At 36.2% G+C, this 20,594-nt stretch overlaps 3 protein-coding genes across 4 annotated transcripts in view; 2 read left to right on the top strand and 1 right to left on the bottom strand.

Moving 5' to 3' along the window:
• Positions 1–20,594, bottom strand: part of LOC141441537 (uncharacterized) — a 285,632-nt gene that overhangs the window by 193,901 nt on the left and 71,137 nt on the right. The gene's annotated exons all lie outside the window — the stretch shown is intronic.
• LOC141441499 (carboxypeptidase Q-like) lies at positions 255–5,273 on the top strand. The gene is made up of 3 exons (XM_074106264.1): positions 255–1,051; positions 2,262–2,391; positions 2,726–5,273. Exons 1-3 carry the CDS (start codon positions 849–851, stop codon positions 3,827–3,829), a joined length of 1,437 nt encoding a protein of 478 aa, XP_073962365.1. The 5' UTR covers positions 255–848; the 3' UTR covers positions 3,830–5,273.
• LOC141441464 (cytochrome P450 CYP12A2-like) lies at positions 11,495–20,304 on the top strand. Of its 2 annotated transcripts, XM_074106215.1 has the most exons (10): positions 11,495–11,731; positions 12,828–12,955; positions 13,866–13,999; positions 14,136–14,251; positions 14,564–14,680; positions 15,195–15,473; positions 15,557–15,725; positions 17,224–17,436; positions 18,920–19,091; positions 20,106–20,303. In XM_074106215.1, exons 1-10 carry the CDS (start codon positions 11,670–11,672, stop codon positions 20,255–20,257), a joined length of 1,542 nt encoding a protein of 513 aa, XP_073962316.1. In that variant the 5' UTR covers positions 11,495–11,669; the 3' UTR covers positions 20,258–20,303. The 2 variants fall into 2 exon arrangements, with proteins under 2 accessions (XP_073962316.1, XP_073962323.1); XM_074106222.1 differs by lacking the exons at positions 11,495–11,731; positions 13,866–13,999 and adding an exon at positions 11,738–11,864 and having other exon boundaries at positions 20,106–20,304.

Genomic DNA, 20,594 nt, shown 5'->3' with positions numbered 1-20,594 from the left:
AAAGATAAAAGTGTGTGTTACCATAGGATAGGTTATTCTAAATACCTATTACGTTCGAAGCAAATAGAGAATTAAAGGGGGCTCATTATATTCTACGACTATTTTTAATAACATCAGTTCCGCACAGCATGCACTACTTGCACGTAGTCATAGAGCCGGTATAGGGAGTGGAGCCCTCGCATGAAAATACAAGTAATCTGCCACTGTTCCTAACAAAACAAGTTCCTAAATATGCTCAGCGGCACAAAATATTTGAGGGCCAGATTTTTTGCCGCTCAGTATTTTATGTTGCACCTAGACCTTACTATACGCGGGCTAGAAAAAAGAGAGCAAGAAATGAGACCGCTGGCTGCAGAGGCCTACTCGTACGATCCTCAACAGTCATTACTTTTTATCTGACAAAACTGTTCCTCTGAATACACGATATTGAATTTTAAAAAAGAAATATGACTACATACATGTATTAATTGATGACGATAGTGATGATGATGATGATGATGATGATGATAGTATAATACTGAGGGCATGATCTTAAATAGCTGTTATACCCTACATTATACCTAGTGCCACGAGAGTTGAATGAATGATTACACACACAGCTAGAACATGTCGTGTAATGACAGCAAGATTTTGACATTTACTCACCTAATTTGTGCAATCAGTTATTTTTGTAGCTGTGTGTGTAATCATAGAATTCAACTCTCGTAGCACTATCTATAGTAATTTTTCCTTATCTCTATTTTAAGTTAGACCTTTGTTTGCGGTCAATACACGCTGATAACAAGAACCGATTATAACTTTTAGTAACGATCTAGTTCAGAGCTAACTATATACGACGATTGACCGAAATGGATTCGAAATTAACCATGTTGCTGTTTTTTAGTTCAGTTATCAATATTATTAATACTCGTGTTATAATAACCAGATATGACGAAAGTGTGTGTAATCTGGATTCTCAGACAGTGAAAGATATAGCTTCGTACAAAAATGTTACGCAGAGGATTATGGATGAAATCAGAAACAAAGGTTTGGGTCAAAGAACTTTTGAACAGTAAGTTAACTAGACAAAATTATTGTTTTAATTTTATTTTATGATATTTGTGATTTTTATTAAATAAACTGATTTATTAAAGAATTTAAATTACTATGTCTAATTCATAAAATTAAAGTTTTCCCATTTATTTTAATAAATCCCATCTCTTCATTAAATGGATGATTATTTTAATTTTCTTTAAATTCAAAATAAACTTGAGTTAAGCGTTTTATTCATTCATACCGCTTAAAAAGCTTAGAAATTATGAATATTTAGTAGCTAGCATATTTCCGACTATAAAAAAATAGTTTGGAAATCGTAACTGTTTTGCTAGGTACTCGTATTAATTATACAAATCAAAAACCGGTCAAGAGCATGTCGAGCCATGCTCCGTTCCCGACCGTCACAATAGGCGGACTTAAATTAAAATAAGACTTTTGTGTAGCACTGACAACTAGACAAAGACCACAGACTATCAACGCGATCGCAAACGAGATTTATTTGACCTAACATCAAGCATATCCGTCCCCATAATCTTAATAGCGCGAAGTAGAATTTCAACTTCAGGGGTACAGCGCTATCTATCGCCAAATTGGGTAACTTATTTTCAGGCTAGAACTAGTATGTATGTTGATGGTGTTTCAGAGGTAATTCTTTATTATATGAACCGATTTCATTATTAAATTTTTTTATTTGAAAGAAGATACTTTTAGCGTGACCTAATAGGTACTTTAAGAAAAAAAGTGCACGCCGTGGTGGTTACATTACAATCTTAAATATCAATTATCTTAGTTCCGGTAGGTACAGACGGACAATATTTGAACTGCAACCCAGCTGCAAAATGGCAGTTCGAGTGCAGTTTTGATGCAGTTACACCAACTGCATCACAACTGCAAACCAACTGTGCAGTCCGCTTGCAGTTGCCGTGCAGTCCTGTCAACCGCACGCCGACTGCAAGCCGGCTGCACGGTTGTGATGCAGTCGTATTGCAGTTGGAATGACTGCATTGTATAACTACATTGTAACTGCAATGCCCCCTGTCGCAGTTCTATTGCAGTCATATTGTAGTTTCTTCAACTGCAATATGACTGCATTACGACCGTGAAGCCGGCTTGCAGTCAGTGTGTCAAACTATAAGGGTTCCCAGTTGTTGACTACGGAACCCTTAAAAACAGATTGCCTTAATTGTATTTGTTGACAATCAGTAACATGCTTTTATTTGTTTTAGATTTTCTGCCTTTCTGGACAAATTTGGAGCACGTCCATCCGGAACTAAGAATTTGGAAAACGCTATTGATCATATGATAAACCTAACCAGAGAAAACGGAATTACAGATGTCACAACTGAGGAAGTAGATTTAAGTATTCCGTGACCAGTCTTCTAATGTCCATAGCATATATTTTGTGTACAATTTTAGTCCCATTAATATTTTTAGGGTCACAGTTTTTAATTTATTTACATTTATTACATTAGATATATTTGTAGGAATGTAGACCCAGATTACCTTTAATTAGCTTCTGATATTTCTCATACTCATCACACTCACATATCAAATATAATTTTAAAATAGATTCTGTGCTTCAAACGGGACAAGGAGTCTAAGTATCTTAGTTTTTTGCTGGGTTTTAAATTTTCATGGAAATTTCAGTACGCGAATCTAAGTTGTGCTTGAACGGTTTTTTATATTTCAGGCACCACATTGGGTCCGCGGGCATGAGGCTATTTCAATGATTCTCCCGCGCCAAAAAAATATAGCAGTTATTGGACTCGGAACCAGCGTTGGCACCCCAATAGAAGGAATAACAGCAGAAGCTGTTATTGTTAGCAGTTTTCAAGAACTTGATCAAAAACTTGATTCAGATATAAAGGGAAAAATTGTTGTTTACGATGTACCGTTCATAAGCTACGGCGATACAGTTCAGTACAGATCACAAGGTGCTTCTAAAGCAGCTAAGAAAGGAGCAGTTGCATCATTGGTCCGATCAATAACTCCTTTTTCAATGTATTCACCCCACACAGGAGCCCAATACTATGATGGTAACGTATCTAAGATTCCTGCAGCAGCAATCACCCATGAAGATGCTGACTTATTGCACAGATTACAAGATCAAGGAGAGAAAATATTTTTAAAAATCGAAATGTCCAGTTCATTTGACACGACTAAATCACGAAACACTATCATAGATGTCAAAGGCAAGGATAATCCCGAAAAAGTAGTAATTGTTTCTGGACATATAGACAGTTGGGACGTGGGACAAGGGGCTATGGACGACGGAGGTGGAATGATAATTAGTTGGTTAGCACCTGTAGCTTTGCATCATTTGAATTTAAAGCCAAGAAGAACGCTCCGAGCCATCTTGTGGACGGCGGAAGAACCAGGTTTAGTTGGTGCGCAAGCATATCTAAAGAAGCATATGAGTGAACTGAAAAATATAGATTTTATAATGGAATCTGATGAAGGAACATTTAAGCCACGCGGTTTATCGGTAGCAGGATCTACTGAGGCGCGTTGTCTGATAGCAGAAATATTGAAACTCTTCTCGCCGATTGACAAACTTGAAGAAACTGACTATCCTGGGTCTGACATTACTTTAATTGTGGATAAGGGCGTGCCGGGAGCATCACTGCTGAATGACAATGAGCGGTATTATTGGTTTCATCACAGCGAGGCTGACACGCTGAACGTCCTGAATATGACGGATGTAATCGACTGCGCTGCGTTTTGGGCGGCCGTGTCGTACGTGATTGCGGATATGCCCACAGATATTCCTCGCGTTTCTCCTATTTATACTTAAATAAAATTATATTACTGATAGCCGAATTTTTGTACTGTAAGCCTGTTTTTTCATGTTTGTGATTACAAAAAATAAACGGTAATTATGACCGTAATACTAACACATACACAAAGAGTTATAAAAATTAATTGGCATCTCTTGGTGATAAATAATTAGATACATAATATATGTAAAATTTCTTTGCTTTATTTAAATGTATAGTATAGACTTAATATTTCAAAACATTCTATTTAATTTTTGAGTCTTCCTTTTCTTTGAATTAAAACTACTACGAGCTTAGAGCAATGCGGGCTTCCTGTCGGAAAAGAGGAGCCTTAGCGGTAGATTACCTTAAAATATTTATCTGCCACTTGACTGTAATGACGATGTAAACATTTAAATAATACAACAAGTACACTAATAATTCGTTTACAGGTGACTCAAAACTCACACATTGACAAGTAGTTCATCGGCGAGAAGTCGGATTTATCGCTTGACCGATTCGAAATTTGTACGGGAGAGCGGACTCGATGTTGGTAAACGAATCCGACAATAATAATATTGTGATAAATTGTACGACTTTGTTGCTTAGTAATTAAATAGCAATAATACGATAACAATTTACTTACATATGAAATGTAGCACCATCTTTTTGCAAGCTTGATGTCCCAGATCTCTTTTTACAGCAGAAAACTGAACAATTCGGCATTTTTAGCACTGCAGCGTGTACTCGCGCGACTCGATTCGGTCTAGTTTGAAATCCAAGCGCACCTTGTTTTATAAAATTCGTATGCCCAGTTGGTGGATGCATGTACTTTGATAGAGGGGAACGTGGCGAATGGCTACTCCCTTCCGTAGGAAGCCCGCATTGCTCTAAGACTACGAGACACAGACATGATTATTTTTGTGTGGGTAGTTGGTTTCGATGTTCGTGATAGGCTTTCCGTTTGAACTCTAGATTAAATGACATGACAATACAATATTAAGAGGATTGTGTACTTACCTAAATATTTTCTCTCTTACCGAATATGTAACAGGCCTTATCAGAAATGAATAAAAGCACTGGAGTAACGCACGTAATAAAAGCAACCTAACACCTCAAGACACCTTTACTGTTTTGTTTTGTTTATAATTTATTACGTATCTTTTGTTTGGTTTCGTGCTGTTTGTTTTCATTATTGTTATTATTTTATTGGGTTTTAATTTTTATTTTTGATATCTACATTTTATTACTTTTTGTTTGTTTATTTTTTTGGTTTATTTTTTGTGAATTTTTGTCGCCTTCCGTGAAGTCGCCAAGCGGTCACAGCGGAAGACCAGCGTTGGCCTCAACGGCCAGCACTATGCTGAGCTGAGACAGCTTCGCAATTTTGCAAATACCTACTTAATATTAATACTTACTTAATACTTGTTTATTTTGCGTTGAATGTAATTTGCGAAGTGCAAATAAACATTTCTATTTCTATATTTTATTTCTATATCAATAATTGGCCAAAATTAACGTGATCGTCTAGTTCTTAAGATGGGACCTTCTTTCCCTTATTTTTATTTATCAATAAATAATAATAGTAAAATAATAAGATGTCCGTTGCTAAATCAAACTGTCTGATACTTAAATAATTAGTTCCTACATTGTATATTTTACTTTCTTCTTACATGTTAATAACTCCCCTGACGAACATATTTGCAAGGTATTTATTGAAAGTTTTACCTATTCTCACGCTTATTTTTTTGACCTTTTAAGTATACTGTCCGATACTATCGCACGATGTCCGATAGTATACAAAATTTTTATAAAATAATAATTGATAGGTATACCTAAATCGGTTATCGATAAAGTTATTATACTTTTACCAAAACGGTATAACGAATGAACTTCAATATGCACAGTTTTTATTAAAAATGATTTCAATGTCTCCAACTTCAAGACTTATTTGTTAAAACTAAAATGTGTCCGATACTATACTACCTTCCCCTACATATTACCGTTTTCCAATTAAAGATATATCGGTAACATTAGATCAGTTTCTAGTCGTAGAGTCACCAGCACCAATATCTGACACAACAAGCGTGCATAAATATCTGATACGACTCTATTTCTAGGGCCAGAAGGACGTGTCAGATATTTTTGCACGCTCCGCTGTGGCAGATATTAATGCTGGTGACTGTACCAGGGCTGACAAGGCGACACGCACAATTAATATCGAGCCCACCTGACGCACTTTGCAATTAATTCCGTCTACAACGCTTGTCTGCGATGTATACCAACTAAATTAATGTGTTACTGCTAAAGCCAGTATATTGTCAAATCCTGAGTTTATTATGTGAATTTTTCAATTTCACACAACAAACGTTCACGCAGAACAAAGTCCCCCCTTTAAACATCACAATGAAGGCCAATATGCCTGCCACCTGCATCCACTAGTTTCCGGCAACTCTCGCAATGACACCGGTTCACCCAGTGGGAGGCATGCCAACGCTCCGTCTGCGTGCTAGTAAATGTAAGTTTTACAAAAAATGAGGTAAACATTTTGAGCTTTGATCGCTTGAATTTGCTACAGCTGGTTCCCTAACCAATAACCAAAATATCCATTTTTTTATGCAATTGTAATAAAAAAGGTAGATTGGGGGCTCAGTAGTTATTCCCGGTAAATGATAAAAAAATAAAGCGCTTTATTCTCGAAGTGTGTGCTAGAAGCGACGATACCGAGACAGTTTTAAGTACCTATATTAAGAGCTGGTACATCTTAAGTACTGGTATTACTGGAATATTTTTCAATTTAACCTAGTTCGTGCATTTACAGCGGCATGTAGACTATTACGACATATTCACCCACGCGTAATAAACGTGTATAATAATTATTCAAATAGCTCGCAAGGGTGGTATCAAATATAACAATGTAAACAACTCTAGCTTGAGAACCCTCTCGCTCAATGCCTTCTGATTAGTGTTTGTATAAGTTTATACACAAATGGGCTGAATAAAACGCTAATTTCTTTGTTTAATACCTGTCTTGATAGATTTGCTTTGTCGCTCGAATGTCGTCTGAAATTCGTGCCTTCTTAGGGGTTCTGGTTCCATGTATTTCTTCTTGTTTATACAGTCTTACGGTCTTAAGGTAGGTATCGATTGTCGGGTAATGCTTACTTTTTTATTAGCGTTCTTGAACTCAAAGGGAAAAATGGAACCCACAATCTATCTGTCGAGACCTTTTTTCTTAGAAACCTATGAAGGTATCAAGCTGATATTCATATTAAATACTTCCTCTAATTCTTGGTAACTGTGAAAAAAATTAAACTCTTAAGTCATTACGTAAATAAGTTTGTGTTAAATTTTCTTTGCTGACTGTACTTTTTAATGACTTTACTTGCATTATCATTTAAACTGCATATCCGTGCCAAATTTCAAGTCGGTACTATTAACCATTACGGAGACGATCCTGGCAGGACCACGAAGATGTCCACACCAGATTATTGTATTGTCACCAAATTTACATAAGAATGTCAATTTCAAGTCTACTAGACCGCTGGAGCCGGGTTAAATTTAGCTGCGAAGATTTGCCCCAAACAAAATAAGCAAACAAATAAATTAATAAACAGGGCAAGCTAAAGAAAATCTGGTAAAAAGGGATTTCCATAAAAATTTACGGGGTATCAAATCTAGAGGGCATTTGAAAATTGGTAAGTGGGCAGGTTTTATAGCACAACTAAAAAATATTGTTTTATTGTCCTTGTTAAAACCAATATAAAATAACCCCACATTGCGTACATTTTGCTCAGGAGCGGAAATCTGTTCACGCCGAATATTCATAGCTTACTTACCTTAAAATTAGGACGGAAACCTCGGTGCGCGAGTCCGACTCGCACTTAGCCGGTTTTTTCATAAAGCATGTCTGATATTATAGCAGCTGTCTTGTGCTGCCTCTGTTGCCACATAAATGTACCTATTTCAGAATGACACTTTGGCTTTGAAAATCAAATTGAAATCATTATTTTTATTTTATTTTAACTATACCGACGGTTGAAAGGAGAAATTCACTAAGCGACATTTTTGTGAAGTTTTTGAGACATAGCTCAAACGACAGAGAAACATTTACTGATTCCAAACATGTATATAACTCACTTAGTATCTTAAAAAAATGTCGCTTAGTCAATTTCTCCTTTCAAGCGTCGACACGTAAAAGGTCATAAAACCATTCATTCAGTCATTGAGTATTCCCACCCGTTTTGGGCACTTTTTGTTCACGTATCTGATTTCTAGAACAAAATTTCTGTAATTCAAAAGTAAAGAAAGTATAGGCTTTCCCGCCCATAATTTATGAAGGTTCACCTTCCCGAATAACTGCTTGACGATAAATCACTCAGCACGCTCACCTAATAAAGATTTATTATCAATAATAACTACTATGGGAATCTAACAAAATACCAATTATCTTAATCCACAAGGCTTTACTCGTAGTCAATCTTAGCAGCTACGATAAACTAAACATAAGTACATTTCGTTGAGATGCATTTTCCTAAATATTAAACATGATTATGATCTCAACAAAGACTTGTAGGTTCCTACAGTATGAACCTACAAGTCTTGACTGAGATGATCCCACTAATATCATAAATGCTAAAGTTTATAAGTCTGTTTGTTTGTTACCTCTTCACATCTAAATTGTTTTGATTTTTTTTGATTTTAACCGACTTCAAAAAAAGGAGGAGGTTATCAAATCGGTTGTAATTTTTTTAAAGATTTGTTACCTCAAAACTCCGTCATTTATGAACCGATTTGAAATAGTACATTATGTCGCAAGAGCGGTAAGTGAGGAATTACAAACGAGATTCTATTAGAAGCCCGAAGTCGAAGACTGAAAATCGACTCATTAAAGCCCTCAGTCTTCGGCTTCGGGCTTCTAATAGACATCTTCGGGCACTAAGATCTCAGCGTGCGCAGCGCAGCAGCAGCGCGCGCAGCAGTATTAGTTTCGCGCAACGACATCGACTCATTTACCGACCTTGTTAAGTGTCACCACTGCTGCCAGCTTGGGCTCGCCACCGTCTTAAAAGGCATCCGCCATAAGGCGGGACGCCTGCCCTCTACTTGAGTTTGACGAGGTTCACCCGCGGCCCTCTGCCTTAGGCTCCCCTCGCCAAACAAATGTCACGTCTGTCGGTCGTCACGTACCCGTCCAAAGGTGTCGGCCCAAAGGCTGGACGCCGCCCTCTTGGCCCGCAGGCCCATTGGCTGGCAGGGTTCACCCGGTGGCCCTCTGCCTTTGGGCTCCTCCCGCCAAGCCAACCCCCCCCCCCCCAGTCACATATTGACCGCCGGCAAGCAAATCCACCTAATGAATTTACTAGCCGTCGTTGCCCAGGATGTACCAGGCCCAGACGCTATACTTTCCCACCCCATGAAGCCAAAGCTTCGGATAATGGGAAATTGTAACGCCCGAGCACGCGAGAAGGAATCCGACATTGCACCCCGTCACAGTTCTAACCTAACCTAACCTAATTTTCTGGTATCGATTGGCTTTCTGGTGTGATCGCAGTTCTAACCTAACCTAACCTACTTTTCTGGTAGCGATTCGCTTTCTGGTGGGGTCACAGTTCTAACCTAACCTACTTTTCTGGTAGCGATTCACTTTCTGGTGAGGTCACAGTTCTAACCTAACCTTACCTACTCTTCTGGTAGCGATTCGCTTTCTGGTGGGGTCACAGTTCTAACCTAACCTAACCTACTCTTCTGGTAGCGATTCGTTTGAAATAAATGCATATAAAACTAAAATCTGAGTAATTATTATTAAAGGACACTTGCAGCAGAACAAAATAAAATCAGTTTGATACTTTTTGAAAAAAACAAGTGGCCAACCCTAACACTCCATTGGAGCGTAGGTATTTATCTCAAAAAATATGCCTAGCTTCCATACTGCTTTAGCTTATATATATACTGTGGCTTGGGTTTGGCGACGGCGCTGCCCTCCCACACATTGATCAAAAATAATGTATCCCGAGATCCCCACACTCTCACAATCTCACCCGAAATTAATCAAAACTCAACTCCACCATGGTGACCGCGTACCGCGTACTCACGGACTACAGTTGTAGATACGCTACGGAATACCACTGGTGCAAACACACATCGGAAAGAATGCAAAGCTGTTCTACCATCTGGGAACCTGTTTGTCCCACTTTAACAAAACTCTGTATCAAGTTCGTCAATGTATCTCTGATCACTAGGCATAATTTTCAGTTTATCGTGTGCATATTTGTAAATGCGCTTAGAATTTAACGCCTGTAAAGTATATCGATCACCATCTAAAATTTCTATTACTTTACAACCACAACCTTACAAGATCCACGAAAATTTAGGATCCAACTTTGTTTGGTTCCTTTCCTTATTTTTTCATAATACGAAGTCGCCTATAGAGAACTTAATAAATCTTGCTTTATTTTTGACAAATCTTTGTTTGTTATAAATAGCTGCTTCTCTATATTGTAAAATGCCTGATTGCAATGATCTTATTGATGGTTAATCAATTTCATTTTCAATATCATCATCACTATAGTACATACAGACACAATCAAGTACAGAGTTTTGCCGTACTGCAGACTGGTGTTTTGATAAGACTCACTGCAATCGACGATTATTGCTGATAATGATTATTTTTATTCGTGGCAATCTTCGAGATAATCCTTTGATCAGCCCTATTATGTCGATTTAATAATACAACATTTTGAAGATGCAATGTGTAAATAATAGTTTTTTAACGCATTAAGGTAATCTGAATCACGCTTCATTTAAAAACTAAGTCCCTTAGTTAGGCATGAACATAAAATTTGTAATTTATCTACAATTATTCCATGAAAAGAGGAAAAATAAAACAAATACGAATAGATATTTTAAAACTTCTTCGAGTGCAGCAGTTAGCCTAGATAATAATATAATAATAATAATAGCCGCTTTCAACCGAGGCAACTGGAAGTCTATGGGGGAGGCCTATGTCCAACAGTGGACGTCCTATGGCTGATATCATGATGATGAATAATAATAAATTCATTTATTTTGGGCAAACTGGCCCATACAATAAATACCATCCAGACTAACATACATATTTATAATCAACTATCTGTTGCCCGTGGCTTCACCCCCGCTGTAACCCCGTGTTTTTCTAAGTTTTCTTCGATAAAAACCTTCTCCTGACAATAACGAACACAACAAAATAAGAATAAGCGAAATCGGTCCAGCCATTTTATATATAGAAGATAATATTCCCTATTGCCTCCCTATTTACTTATAATCAATATGGTCCCCATCAGCAGCCGCGGCACGCGCACCACAAACGAGCTGAAGTGTACGTAGTTCTCAAAAATACACATTATCACTTTGAAATCCTAGTATAGGAAGTAGATCCAAAATTATTGATCAAATTAAAACTTCTCGACGCAGTCTGAAGTATACTAAGTTCTCTGTATAAGCTACAGATTTGCAGTGTGAGCACAACACAGCGGGAATGGTCGATGTTACGTATGTATAACAACTAGACGCGGATACGCCATTCGTCTAAACAATCACAGAAGCAAATCATCTAAACGATATTGAACCGTAAATCTGTAGCCAACAGCTATTAAAATGCAAACATTTACAAAAAAACTAGCGGTGATATACACAACTGGAGGTCATTTTTGTCTAAAAACACTCGTGATGTGTGTGATACGCTCGTCGTCGATAGAGCGCTTTAGTATTATACTGCGGTTTAGTCCGCGATAACGTGAACAGCTGTCAATTTAAGTGTTGTCGCCTTCTTGTGTGTTTTGTTTTGTGCTAATGTGTTGAAAGAGCCAACAACGCGTAATACCTAAACATTATTTTAAAATGCAAACGTTAAGACTGAGATCCGGGTTTAGTTTAGCCAAATTGAACAAATATTTTGTGCGGTAAGCGGCTCATGTTTATTTGGTCGGTCGTTTCATTCATTGCTCAATTAAAATGACCTCTATCGCTGGTCATTTGATGGTAACAAGCGTTTGTCAAAAATTATTCGGGCAGTGCGGACGTTGCATTGTTTAGGTACTCGCTTTCAATTACAATTGAGTGCTTCATTGTGCAATTCAAATAAATATAATAAACAAATATTTGCTAGTATCATCTCTCTAGTCAATACAATTGGGAAAAACATTGAATTCAGTATTATTTACCTTGTTCCCTTTTGAAACGGTATAAACTTCGATTGAGTATTTATCTGGCATGTACCTTGCAATTAGCTACGCAATGAAATAAATTCCTAAATTACTAGTTCAAATAAAAAGTTATTATATTTGTTTAATTTCAGTTTTTAATAAGAACTAAATTTTGTTGACTGTAGCTTAATGTAAAATAACACACACTAGTATTACTGATACAATTGTTTTTTTTGTTGATAATAAAAAATAATTAATTAACTACATCGTCGTATCACAGTACAGGGCAGTGCAGGTGAAAATTAAAGATATCCACAATAGTTACCTACAATTAGCTATTTACACTTTATATTTAGGGGAGACCGGGGACAAAAGTAACATTTGGCATTTGTGCTCCGATTACTTTCTATCTTTTATGTATTTGCTCAAATGAAACTTTTTTTTATACTCTATATATATGCGTACATTTTTGTTAAATAGAGTTCGATTTTCTATAGTTACAAGGCTTTGAAAAATAATTGACGATTGTTACTTTTGTCCTCTATGGGTAGGACGAAAGTAACATGGTTAGACCAATTTCCTAACACAACTGACTTTAATCACGTGTTATACAGTACTTTTTGAATTATTTTATTTTCAGTAAGTATTAAATTATTATAAATTATTACGTCAAATAAATAAAATTAAATTAAACAAAACAATATCACATTCAATTAAATTAAATTACATTTATCAAATCAACAAGCAAAAAAAAATTTAAAATATAAAAGAAAAGAGTTAGCAACAACGTTTTTCAGAAGTTCTAGTTTACTAACTACCAGATTTATTTATGGCTAAATATCCTTTATTTCAGGAACGTCACTGTAAACTCATCCATCACTGACAATGTGGAAACAGCACAGAATCTTAAATCATGGAAAGAGATTCCAGGACCGAAATCTTGGCCAATTGTAGGACCTTTGCCAAACTTTTTACCCGGTGGTAAGTTCGTCCAAGCAATTTTCCAAATTCCAAAAATGATGAACTAGGCCGTTGATTTCACAGGTTGTTTTGATTGTTTTTATTTCTCAATTAAAACATATTTTTGGAATGTATACATATAATCTCGAAAACCTCTAGCTTTATTTATTTATGAATATTTATTGCTCAAGTTTCAGATCTGACCATATTTTTCACAAAACTCTTTAAAAAACAATTTAATTTTAAGTAATTTTCAAATTCATGATTATTCTAATTTAATTTCTGTTTACAAATGTAACCGAACATCAATAGTTTTACCAATTAGATAATGGACAAACAAGGTAAAAATATTGTAGGTCACTGATATGGACCTCTGCAATGTAGGTAATGCCTGAATTAGTTAATTATTAAATAGCACTTTAAAAGTATAAAGAATAAGAATACTTTATTCGCTATTCGCAAACATACGGTTTTTTTTTATTCGATTGGTTGGCACTGGGTCTCCTGATGGTAAGAGATCACCACCGCTATAAACATCTGCAATACCCCTGGTATTGCAGATGCGTTGCCAACCTAGAGGCCTAAGATGGAATTCCTCAAGTGCCAGTAATTTCACCGGCTGTCTTACTCTCCACGCCGAAACACAACAGTGCAAGCACTGCTGCTTCACGGAAGGATTAGCGAGCAAAATGGTGGTAGCAATCCGGGCGGACCTTGCACAAGGTCCTACCACCTGCAAAAGTACTTTACTCACAGTATTAATGTGGTATTAAGTAGAGTTAATCAGTGCACACTCAGTAAATTATTTTAAAAACAGACTTGATAAGTACTTACCTTCAAGATAACTACACAAAGAAACACAACGCAATTAAATGCACGCATCAGCTGCTTGGGCATTATAAATAATAACTTTCTGATATATTTCACTCAGGTTCTTTTTATAACGCTAAAGGAGTAGAATTATCTGATGAGTTGTACAAAAGATACGGGTCAATAGTAAAATTGGATGGTATTCTCGGTTCGCCCACTATGATTTGCCTTTTTGATGCAAATGCCGTTGAATATGTAAGTGTTTGAAATAAGTTTTAAATATTAGTAAGATAGTTTTTTTATGATTATGATGATGATGATGATGATGAAATCATACTATAGATATGTAGGTAATGGGACCACTGTCAATTAAATGTATAATATTCTAAAGGTCCTCCGAAGTGAGAACACAATGCCAATACGTCCCGGATTTCAATCTTTGGAATATTATCGTAAGGAGTACAACAAGACCTACGATCCGCATCGACAAACTGGACTCATATCTGAGTAAGTACATAATACAGAGTAGGAAACATTTTAAAAACTTCGTATGAGTACAAAAAATAAATATGTACCTGTATTATCATTTTATGAATGCGAAATTTCGAATCATTTCGTACACTGAGTTGGTGAAATTTGCCATGCAAGTTTTGTGTCAAACATACTAACGTGACTACATAACATATCTACTAACAAGCAGAATTAATTAGAAATTTGTAAAAAAAGACAATGTCACCAACAACTATAACGATCAACCAAACGTCTGATAACCAAATATTTTTTTCCAGTAAGTATTCATTTGATCTTTATTCATTTCAGCCATGGAGAAAACTGGAAAGATTTCCGCTCCAAAGTTAACCCCATCATGATGCAGCCAAAAACCATCAAGTTGTACAGCGATGTCCTCGCGGAAGTAGCAGATGATGTGATTTCGCGGTAACTGTGGTCTACTTACTAAAAATATACTCATGAGTCTGTTACGAGTATAACTAAAGTGAATATTTTTATTACGAACGCAATAAATAGTAACTAGACTTTGGTTTTAGTGCTATGAAAAGATATTTAACTATCAGATCGTAATTCATTTTAAAAAAATCGAGCAGCAGCGTATTGTGGACAATCACTTGACAAGAGAGAAAAGCTAATCTGTTATTGCTGTCACCTCATCAAGTTCAACGTTTTGAATAAAACCTGCCAAGTGCGAGTCGGACTCGCGCACGAAGGGTTCCGTACCATTATCGGAGTCTCAGTAATAGGGTTCCGTTGGCACCCTTTGGGTACGGAATTCTAAAAATAAAGTAGGTAGGTAGTCATACATTGCGTGCCAATTTATTTTATAAGGAAAAAGTTGTATAATTTAAAGTTTGCGGCTATAATTAAAATACACGCTGTATAACGAGATGGGGTTTATTCAGTGTGCACTAACTTAACTTATTTTGTTTAATAAAAGGATGAGATCGATCCGGGATGAAAAGAATATGATTAAGAATAAATTTGATGTTGAAATGAATTTATGGGCACTAGAGTCGATCGGTGTGGTGGCGTTGGGAACGCGCCTGAATTGTTTCGACCCCAACCTACCCGAAAATTCGGAAGCGAGAAAACTCATTCAAAACGTCCACGACTTCTTTGCTATTGCAGAAAAAGTAGATTTCGGAGCAAGCCCTTGGAGATATGTTTCAACTCCGAATTTCAGGAAAGCTATGAAAATTTATCAAGAACAAGAAAGGTAAAAAATATCGATAATTAATGTTGACATTTCGATGTTCATTGCAAAATAAATACTAAGTAAAACTGTTTTTTTTTTTTTAGTTTGACCAAATTTTTCATTGACAAAGCGAAAATAAAATTAGAAGAATCTAAAAAAAATGAGAATAGTGTGTCTAACAATGAGAAACCAATTTTAGAAAAGTTGTTAGAAATTGATGCGCAGGTGGCTCAAATTATGGCATCCGATATGTTAATGGCAGGTGTAGATACAGTAAGTAATGCAATGTATTTTGTTATGGTGGTTATGGTGTGGAAATATGCCTAAGGCCGCTTGTTGACATCCGTTGTTTTAACCGGTCAACAGACGGTGTTGTATGCCTTACAATGAATGTGTGTACATGCACCGAACACTTGTCCAGCGACGAAGCCATACAACACTGCAAAAAATGTTTGGTTGTCCGGTAAAAATAACAGACATTTACAAGCGGCCTTATGCATCCAGCCCTGTTCAGTGAAAGGAAGAAATTTACAAATAAATTAGCTGTTGTTGCCCAGGTTACACCAGCCTCAGGCGTTACCTTTCCTCACCATTTGAGGCCTAACGCCTCGTATAGGAGAATTGTTAAAGAGAGGTTCCCGTGAAGAAGGTTGTCATAAAGTTCATGTGTGTTTGTCTGTGGCGTCACAGCTCCACAAACGAATGGGCCAATTTTAAAACTTTTTTGTCAAAAACTAATTTAATCGTATTGCCTATTATTTATGCCTATTGTTTACCTTGTAATTTTCTTTCTGTGTACCTGTTTTCTGTATCGCTTAATTTCTGGTATAAGTACAATAAAGAGTCATTGTATGTATAATCTGGCTGGCTGTTTCATAAAAAACTGGTTTAACCGTTTTTGAGATATTGAACTTTGATAAGTTAATGTCAGGAGTATTTTCCAACTTTTCTTAATCGGCTACGTTATTAATTACTAGAGACCGGATTAAATGCAATTGCATATTTGCAATTTGCATATATGCATTTTCGTATTTAGCCCATTTCATCGCTTTTTGCATATTTTGCCGAAAATCCTGTGATAATGCATATTTTCACTATATTCGCAATATTTTTGGGTAGGATACTTAATGATTTATTACCAGAACAACAATATTATGTAGGTACAGTCGAGTTCTTAAATTTTTGAGCAAAAATTTGATAAAAAATATATGAACCCGACTCTATTGTTAACGGTGTAGAAGCGTGTTCAGATATTTTCGATCAAATTTTTGCTCAGAAGTTTACGAACTCGACTGTACTAACATATCTCCCAAATTTAAATACTGGCCCGGCAACCTCAGCGGCTGTGTAACAATCCTTTTCCACTTATAAAAATATTTTGATTGATTGAAGGCACAATTTGAATACTGCAATGAATATATCTAATTATTAAATTTACTGTTGATATCTTAATTTTTCAAATTGATAAAAAACCTAAGACTATTTTAAAATAATTTTTGCACATTTTGACTACCTTCATGCATATTTTCGTCATTTATCATGCATATTTGCATGAATATGTCAGCGCTTTTATGTTGCATAATATAATCCAGTCTCTATTAATTACTAACCGTTCATCCATATGATTTCACCACTACCGGTACAATTGAATAATACTTTTGAGCCATTGTTATCATATCACTTAGATACTTACAAGTATTGTGGGAAAAATATTCATACATTGGTATTTTAGGTTATAACTATTGAGACAACAAAATTGATTATATTTCAGGCAGCAACAACAGCAACGGGAACATTTTATCTTCTCGCCAAAAACCCAGAAAAACAGGACAAACTGAGAGAGGAGATATTAGCAAAGCAAGACAAACAATCTTACCTAAAGGCATGCATCAAAGAGTCCATGAGATTACTCCCCGTGGTCAACGGAAACCTTAGAAAGACTACTAAGGAATATAACCTGTTGGGATACAAGATACCGGAAGATGTAAGGATTATTTGTATACTAACTACATAGAAGGCAAAACTTTTTTCTTACATTTTGATATAACGTGAACAGCCAATTGTCTTTTACCGAAGATCGATGTGCAATCTTTATCGCCGGGTACCGTACAGATATATTGAGTCCCAGGGGAAGGACATAGGATAGTATTTATCCCGGAAAATTGCATAGTTCCGATAAGCGAATTATATACGCAAACGGAGTCGCGGGCAACAGCGATTAGCCCATATTTTTAACCCCCGACGCAAAAAGAGGGGTGTTATAAGTTTGACCGCTATGTGTGTCTGTCTGTGGCACCGTAGCTCTTAAACGGGTGGACCGATTTGAATGCGGTTTTTTTATTATTTGAAAGCAGGTTTTCCAGCGATGGATCTTAGACATGTTTTATCAAAATTGGTTCAGCCGTTTCAAGATCATCAGCTCTTTTGTGCGCAGCGGTAGGAATCTTAGACGCATAATGGGTATTTACTTTACTTTCAAACATATTTGGGACCTAAAATTTGAAACACCTATGTATGCTGTACAACTATGCAAGATTATGGAATTCTCGGCCTGATGCTGCAGCCAGGATATCCAGAACACCAGTGTTCTCTTGATAAATACATAGCAGATATATCGTGTTTGGATTCGTTTTGATCAGTAACTGATTCTACATATAATACAGTGGTGGCAACACAACGAGCTGATGCTGCATCCAGGATATCCAGCACACCAGTATACTCTTGAAAAAATAATAGCAGATAGGTCGTGTTTGATCCCTTTTGATCACTATTTAATTCTACATACAATTCAATAGTGGCAACACGATTAGCTGATGCTGCAGCCAGGATATCCAGCACACTAGTGCACTTTATAAAAAATAATAGCACATATGTCGTGTTTGGATTCGTTTTGATCAGTAATTGATTCTACATACAATGCAGTGGTGGCAACACGACGAGCTAATGCTGCAGCCAGAATATCCAGCACACCAGTATACTCTTGAAAAAATAATATAACAGTTTAAAAAACAAGAAATAAAGAACTTAAATTAAAAATTTAAAAAACCCCCGGCACAAAATAACGCTAGCAAAAATAAAAAACGCCGCCAAAAAAGACAACTAAAAAGTAAATAATAATTATGCAATACCTAGCTGTTGCCCACGGGGACTATGCTGATTTCCCGCAAAATTAGCCTAAGTTAATTTAGTATAAGTACCTAGTAATATTTTTTTATCTAAGCGTCGTCGGTGTCGGGGGACCGCTAAGGTTAATATTTTAAAAAATACAACATATTTACTTCAGTTTCCTGTTAACGGGCAATAGCTAGGTAGTGCATAATTATTATTTACGTTCGCGGGCAACAGCTAGGTAGTTCATAATTATTATTTACTTTTTAGTTGTCTTTTTTGGCGGCGTTTTTTTTATTTTTGCTGGTTACCCAAGAAACTACCTAATTACTTACTTATGTATGACGTATCTGTTTCAGATGATGTTGGTATTTTTCCATCAGTCTATGTCACTTATGGAGGAGCATTACCCGAAACCCAAAGAGTTCATTCCCGAGAGGTGGCTCACCGAAAAAGATGATCCTCTTCACCACAGTCACGCCCATCCCTTCGCCACAGCCTCTTTTGGCTTCGGCGTCAGAATGTGCATAGGTATCAGCATACATTTTATTCTTTAGTCTTGAAGATTTTAGAATTAAAAATATTATTTTTGTATGACACTTCACTTTTGTTATCTACTAACGTTATCCGTAAACATGAAAACCGTGCCTACCCAAAACCATAAAAAATTAGTATGAATTGTTTATTTTTACTTACGTAGAGCATTGATAGCATGAGATTATGATACGTAAATGATGTAAAGCTTTTGTTGCTTGGCTGATATATGGATAGGTAATAAATTAGCTAAGTGCGAGTCGAATTAAATCCGTGATGCCTAGTAGTTTCATCATGGCCTCTCTCAAGCAGAGAATTGCAGGTTAAAACGTCTGAGTTTTTCAAAATTCATGTGCGAAATTACATATAATGAAAACTATGAGCTTTAAGGTGAAGGAAACCATCATTGTCAAAATTCATGATTAAATGTCAACGGGAAATACTCCATGGGTCACTAGTGTTCAAAAGGTTGTATTACGCGAACTTAGAAAAATCTCCACGAGAAAGAAATACCTCCACGCGTTCCTAAATAAAGGCTTTTGACAGAGAAATAGACAGTCCTATAGAACTCTTAGAACCCTAAAAACAAATTTGTCGTAAAACTTTTTTTCTTAGGCTATCTAACTAATCTATCTGATTAGGCAGTACTTTATCGCTGGTCAATTAAGTAAGAATGAAGGCAGAATTTAGTTATGCTTATCTGCGGTTGAGATCTGTCTCTCATAAACTTTGTTACCCCACTTCAGTAACCAACAAGTCCGACCGATAACTCATAAATAGGTACCTACGTTACTATATAACGCTTTTTTATTGTCTGCTGAATCTAAACAGAACCTCACTCTTTGTAGATGACATTATAGTTTTGTTCTGACGTCGGCCTCAATGTGAAACGGCTGTCTTTGTTGCAGTCGACTTTACAACCTATTGGGTGGACAAAATGTTCTACGAAACGTTTGTAGTTTTAAAAATAGTTACTCTAACTGCATATATTTATCTTAATTATTGTTTCAGGTCGTCGTATAGCTGAGTTAGAGATGCAGATATTCATATCCAAAGTCGTGGAGAATTTCCAGATTGGTTGGGAAGGCCCACCTCTCAAAATCGCTCCTACCTCGCTCAACTATATCACTGGACCTTTCAACTTCATTTTTAAAGATGTGTGACTTCTATTATAAAGCATTTGATAATATAATTTATTGAAAACATTACATAAAAAGGCTTTATCATTCTATAAATTATTATCTTTATCCCGTGGCTCCGTTCTGATAGTAAAATAAAAATAGGCTTGTCTTTCTATACAATGGAAAATTCGAAAAATTCCTCCTTAATGCACTTCTACGATACTTTGACTATCGGTTTCAAAATAAGTTTAAAGTATTTCAGCTGCACTGAAGCTGCACGTTGTCTTTTAGTCATTCAGTATATTAGCAAAATGATATACTCTAGGATGCATAAACAGGTACTTAAAGCAGTTACGTGACTCCGCATCAACTCGACTTC

Source organism: Choristoneura fumiferana, chromosome 2 (genome assembly GCF_025370935.1).
Source record: "Choristoneura fumiferana chromosome 2, NRCan_CFum_1, whole genome shotgun sequence".
NCBI classification, from domain to species: Eukaryota; Metazoa; Arthropoda; class Insecta; order Lepidoptera; family Tortricidae; genus Choristoneura; species Choristoneura fumiferana.
The sequence above is the reverse complement of the archived record's forward strand: the minus strand, read 5'-3'. Positions and strand labels throughout refer to the sequence as shown.